The following is a 6,854-nucleotide window of genomic DNA, read 5'->3' on the forward strand; positions in this document are numbered from 1 at the left end:
TGGGTTGTGAGAAAAGTATGAAACTTAATCAAAAAAGAAAAAAAAAGTATGAAATATTGACGAATCAGTCAAATTGTGTATTCTCACTTTTTAATAGAAAACTAAAAAGTGAAAACGCTTGGGACCATCATAGCACATATTAATATAGAAAAACTTAATGAAAGAGGTAAAAAATGCTAAATGCAAAGTTAAAGCGCCACTTGGCAAGACCTCATACACTCCTATATAAGGTCTCTACTTTTATATATATATATATATATTGATATATTGATTAGTCATATTAAAGACTAAAAAAAAAATTATAATATAGAACATTAACTCAATAATATTGAATGATATTTCTCTGCTTATTTAAAATTATCGTCTTATACCTCAAACTATATTAAGTCAGCCATGATTAACATGAACTTGGAGTTTCAAGAAATTATCAGCTTGTGCAAACCCCTCATAGATATTTCAATTCTCCTATAAAATTCTCTCTTTTTCTCCTCAAATGTTGTTGTTGATAATAAACATGACTTTAATGTTGTGAGCTGAGTTGTCTGCTTCTCACCTAACATGCAGAACAATCAAGCTTCTAGAGTCTCAACATTCTTTTTCGATTTTGTTGTTTTTAGGCCGTGAATTGTGTTTGCAAATTGGAGGATGAAGTCTTTCTTTTGGAGTTTGAATGGTTTGTGTTTGCTTCAGTCTTGTTTAATTCATGCAAATCAAATGGTGGAAATGGTAAGGGCACCACATTTGAAAAGTCAGGAAAACTCAAAGTCTACACTAAGAACAACAGAAGTGTCACTGGGCCACAAACTAGATTCTTGACTCTAGTTCCAGACTATCTCTCTCTCCCGTTTTTAAAGGCGGGGTTTGGATTTAGTGCAATAGGTACCCTTTAGGGCAAGCAAATGTCGATCCGTATTTGACCCGTTTCTTGTCCATAGTTATCAAAAATTGTATAATGCACTGAATAATTAATTAATGGGTAAAATATCATTTTCATCCTTACATTTTCACAAAAACTCATTTTTCGTCTCTAAACTTTCAAAAAAAAAAATCGTCCCTAAACTTTGCAAAATGTTTTACTTTTCATCTTTCTGTTTATGTCCGTTAATTTATGTCCTACGTAGCTTAACGGAGTGCTGACACAGTAATTCTGGAGTAATATCAATGGACTTATTGCAATTCAAATGTGAAAATATCATTAGACTTGTTGCAAAGTGATATGATCATATTACTATGGTTACATTATATATTGATTTGAGATAACAGCTCAAGAATCCCCCACAAAACAGACAACAAACTAATAAGAACCTTTGAGATCCTAGTATCTTCACAAGCAGAATGGGTAGAACCCACATCTACATCTCCAATTCTCATCTCCTCTGTCAGGTTCTTTTCTTGTGTGTGCTGGGACCTGCCTTCCTAGGAGTTATTAAACCCACTTCATGCACCAGCAACCTCCTCACTTTTAGATGCTCACAGATGGAGAAAAATGCTCTTCTTAACTTCAAAGAAAGTCTCACAGATCCATCAAATCGCCTCTCTTCATGGGTTGGCGAAGATTGCTGTAAATGGATAGGTGTTGGATGTGACAACACTACATCACATGTTGTCAAGCTTGATCTCTACAACCCACTTCGGAGAGAAACTTACAATTGCAAGTCGTGCTTGGGGGGTAAGATAAGTCCTTCTCTACTCAATTTAACGCATTTGAGTTACCTGGACCTAAGCCTGAACAATTTTGAAGGTCAGTTACCAGCTAGTCTAGGACATCTGACCAACTTGAGCACATTGGTTTTATCTGTAAACAATATTACTGGTGAGATACCAAGCTCATTTGCCAACCTTTGCAACTTGCAAACTTTTAGACTGATGGCCAATGGCATAAGTGGGGAGATAACTCAGTTTGTAGATGGTTTATCTCAATGTTCCAACAACAGCCTTGAATTGCTGGATTTGAGTGGTAACAAATTGCTTGGGGGCAACTTGCCTTACTCACTGGGGGCACTCAAGAACTTGAAAAACTTAGATCTTTCAAGTTGTTCTTTTTGGGGTTCAATTCCAGATTCTATTGGGAACATGTCTTCCTTACAATTACTTGCCCTTACCGCAAATAAAATGAACGGAAGCATTCCAAACAGCATGGGGAAACTATCAACGCTGGAAAAGTTGGCTCTTGGTGGAGGGAATTCTTGGGAAGGTGTCTTAACTGAAGCTCATTTCCAAAATCTTACACAATTAACATTTATAGAGTTGGGTATCTCCACTAGATGGTCATTGGTTTTAAATGTCAAACATGAATGGGTTCCTCCTTTCAGCTTGACATACATTGTATTCAATCGCATGAAGATTGGTCCCAAATTTCCAGCATGGCTTCAAACTCAAAATGAGCTCAAATATCTTAGCCTCGTTGATGTTGGCATTTCTGATACCCTTCCGCAAGGATTTTGGAATTCCAGCTCAAGTCTCAGCTATTTGAGCCTTTACCAGAACCAAATTCGAGGACAGGTACCATACTATCAATCTTATTCTATTACATATTACTTGGATTTGAGATTCAACAATTTCGAGGGTCAAGTCCCACTTTTTCATAGTAAATTTATGAAAGTTTTATATCTTGAAGAAAATATGTTTTCTGGAGCTGTCCCTGAAAACATAGGTGAACTATTGCCCAATTTACTACACTTAGTCCTCTCTTCAAATTTCATTACCGGTAGAATTCCACCTTCTATTGGAATACTTAAGAGCTTGGAAATTCTTGCTTTGAGAAATAATAGCTTGTCTGGGGAACTCCCTCCTCATTGGGATGATATGCAGTCATTATACTTTTTGGACATATCAGACAACAATATATCCGGTAAACTTCCAAGTTCAATGCAATTTTTGAGTTCACTACAGTGGTTATCATTGGGACAAAATCACCTTGAGGGGGAGCTCCCTTCTTTCTTGAGAGAATGCACAAAATTGATAAGCCTTGATCTTGGAGGGAACAAATTCTTTGGAAACATACCAGTATGGATAGGAGAAAGCTTATCAAATCTATCAAGGTTAAGCCTAAGATCCAACTTGTTTGATGAAGTCATACCTCAACAATTATGTCTTCTTTCAAGCCTTCACATCCTTGATCTTGCACATAATGATTTGTCAGGAGGAATCCCTCAATGTTTAGGGAACTTGAGTAAAAATGGTGAAAGTAAATTTGCTAATTTCTTGGAACAAATTGCAATATTTTATAAAGGAAGAGACTATCTATTTAGAAACACAATTTATCTTGTCCATTCTTTAGACCTTTCAGGAAATAATCTATCAGGGGAAATACCTGATAGTATAACAGACCTTTTAAAACTCAATATCCTAAATCTCTCAATGAATCACCTGATAGGAAAAATTCCCAAAAACATAGGGAACTTAAAAAGTTTGGAATCATTTGATCTCTCTAAAAACCAACTTTTTGGTCCCATTCCTGAAAGCCTGTCTTCTTTGACTTTCTTGAGTCACTTGAATTTGTCATTCAACAACTTGTCTGGGAAAATTCCATTCGGGAATCAACTTCAAACCTTAACTGACCCTTCCATCTATCAAGGCAACCCTTTGCTTTGCGGACTTCCGCTTTCCAAGAAGTGTCTAGGGGATGAAACTGATCCTAGAACAACTCCAAATGGCAGCGGCAATGGAGAAGATAACAATGATGGAATGGAATTCGGGTCGCTATCATTCTACATTAGCATGGTAGCTGGCTATATTGTTGGATTTTGGGGAGTTTGTGGCACACTGATTGTCAAAACATCATGGAGACAAGCTTACTTTCGAGGCTTTGATAATTTGAAAGATAGGATTGCTGTTTTCATTATGGTTAAAGTTGTTCCTTTGATAAGGAAGATTAAGTTCGAGAGAAATTAAGGCGATGAGCGAGGAAGGACACTTTAACGGGCATTACCATGTATTTCTTTTTATTGTTGTAATTCTATGCTGGAGTCCTATAGTTAATTAATTATTAGTAAATAATTTTACTATTGTGTGAGGCATTTTCTATTTTTATTCCATCACGTGTTGTAGTAATAACCATTTCGAATCATCTTTTATATTGTATTATCATTCTTTATTTAAATTTTTGTGTAAGAATATCGTGAGTGAATGTTATGTAGAATAGGTAGCTCAAGTCTTTCTTGAGCGACCTATGCTTCAACCTTCACTTGCCAGAGTCATATAGTTAATTAGTTTTTGTTAATGATTTTGCTATTGTGAGAGATTTCATCTTTTATCCCATCCCGTCTCCTAAATTCCTAATAACTATTTCTCATCATATTTTATTATTTTCTCATTCTTGATATAAAATTTTTGGGTAAATTACGAGTTTAGTTTTTAACCTTTACACTATGTGTCAATTTGGTCCTTACGTTTTGAACGTGTTAGTTTAATCCGTAATATTTTGGTATTGTGTCAAAATAGTTTTTGCCACTAAGTGATGGATGAAAAATGCTGACTTGACTGACAGCTAAAATAAAATATTATTTTTATGCCACATGTACTGCCACAATAGTATAAACTTTAAAAAAAATAGATAATGTTAAAAAAATATAAATAAATAAAAAATTTCAAAATGTGAAGAAAATCAAACCGTAACAGAAATCGAGAATAAACACAAGCCTCATTACATGTGCTTTGAGGCTTTTTTTTTTTTTTTTTGGGTTTAGTATCATAATTTTCTATTCATCCTAATTTGAGGTTTATGTGTATGTTCGATCATATATTATGCATTTGCAAACTATTGATACAGTTAGGTATGTCATGAGGCCAACCACAAAAATGAACACCGAAATAGCATTAAAATCATATGTTCGAGTGTGAATGTGTTCATATTTTGGAGTTAGCCTCATGATACTCCTACTTGTATCAATAGTTCGCAAATGCATGGGTAAACCTCAATAGTCTATGAGAAGTTCTAAGAATAGAATATTTTGACTTTTCAGAGAGAGAGAGAGAGGGGGGGGGGGTAACAAACCACTTTAGACGAGTGTACAACATGCAATGAGATACCAGGAGAAGGTATTTGGTATCAAATGGTACTATGTTAGCTTTATCAAAATCCAATAAATGAGAAATATGTCTACAAATAAATAACTCCCTACTAATAATGAAAAACATATGTTTGTGGGTAATTAATTTTACACACACGTTTCTCATTTATTAGATTTTGATACAGATGACGTGGTATTATTTAATACAAAATACTTTTTCGATGCTGTAGAAGATAACAAGTTTTTCAACATATTCAAATAGAAGATAACAAGTTTTTCAACATATTCAAAATATCAACATTGGGCAAGACTAAAGTCATATATGAAAGTGTGAAACCATATATAGGCATAAAAAATTTACATTCATTTGTCATTTACTTAAGACTATCAATTAGGTCCAACAATGATTCTTCTTGCACACACAAAAAAAAGGGTCTAACAATGATGCTTATCATTATTTTTTTTTCATTTAACTATTTAAGTAAGGAAAAAATTGTTTCTCAAAACAAAACAAAAAAGTAATAAAAAAGTTGTTACTAAGAAAAAAATAAAAATTATGAAACAACTGTTTCACTCTACCACTGAAAAAACATGTACAGCATGACTCATAAGTCATAACTTCTTTGTACTTGAGATTTCCGATCCAAACATAGAACCATTAAAAGACTTAATACTTGCCAATATAAACGATCGAGCAGCAGAAACAAACATAAGAAAGACATAATCATGAATATGTAGTTTACCAATAATTCCAATGACACTCCTCTATTAAAAAAAAAACAATTCATTTGAACATATCCTTTTATGGCTTTTCATGAGACTGCAACTTTATGTGTCATTTTTTAATGGCATGATATAGTTAAATTAAGTTTTGCATTACTAATCTTGTATGCATTTCTCCTTCAATTCATGTTGCATGTTTTTAAAGTTTTAGTTTTCATTTAGAAATGTAGTTAAATTGATGAAAAAAATAGGAAAAACCGAAACAATGGGAAATGTGGAATCCAGGGGATCTTAGGAATTAGTCACCATCATCGTGGGCTTGGATTGAAAGGCAAGAGATGGAGAAGAAAATTCTTAAAAATTGTTTAATGGAGGGATAGACCAGTGAGTCACTGACCATATTTTTTCTAATCAGTATAATTCATTTTGATTTTTCTCTAGAGTAATGGAGTAATGTGTGCAAAGTAAAAATTGAATCTTAAATAGGAATAGAATGGATTTATTTGGAATTGAGAAAGGAGTAGAAGAGTAGGTAAAGGTGAGAGAGAGATGCAGAAGTAGTAACTGATCGTGGGAGATTTTGATTTAGTGGGAAGTTAGTATTTGCATAGTGGTTCAAGAGTGGGAGTCAGTTATTCAAAGGAATAACATATTCGGGATATTTTAGGAAGTAGAAAAGGCGATAACAAACTTTCTCAAGCCTCTTAATAATTGTGAGATTATTTACTTAGGTGAGTGAATGACTTATTTGACATCAAAATTAAGAAAAATTAAAATGAACCCTTGCCAAAGGAAGGTTCAATAAACATATTGATCTATAATACATGACTAATAAGTTTTAATAAATAATATTTTAATTTAGAGAACTCTGTTTTTAAAAATAAATCATGCCAACAAATCCACTAAGAGACAAAACACAATTTATGGAGTTTTTTTAACCAAAGATGAATGACATTAGAAGGAAAATATGAAACATAAAAAAATGATCACACTTAATGAGACCTAGATCTTCATCGTAAATTTGTGGTTGTTGTGCCACTGTTGTTGTTTTAATCGTTCGTTGGAGACTATGGTGGCAATGATGGAGTCTGTGGCTCACCTTTCCCGTTGGTGTCACAG

General features: G+C 33.7%; 1 protein-coding gene across 1 annotated transcript; it reads left to right on the forward strand.

The window, feature by feature from the left end:
• Positions 1 to 1,476: 1,476 nt before the first annotated feature.
• On the forward strand, positions 1,477 to 3,894 carry LOC112004979 (receptor-like protein EIX2). Its single transcript, XM_024037217.2, has one exon. The coding sequence runs from the start codon at positions 1,477 to 1,479 to the stop codon at positions 3,892 to 3,894; it is 2,418 nt and encodes an 805-aa protein (XP_023892985.2).
• The last annotated feature ends 2,960 nt before the right edge of the window (positions 3,895 to 6,854 follow it).

Source organism: Quercus suber, unplaced genomic scaffold (genome assembly GCF_002906115.3).
Source record: "Quercus suber isolate HL8 unplaced genomic scaffold, Cork oak 2.0 scaffold_328, whole genome shotgun sequence".
NCBI lineage: Eukaryota > Viridiplantae > Streptophyta > Magnoliopsida > Fagales > Fagaceae > Quercus > Quercus suber.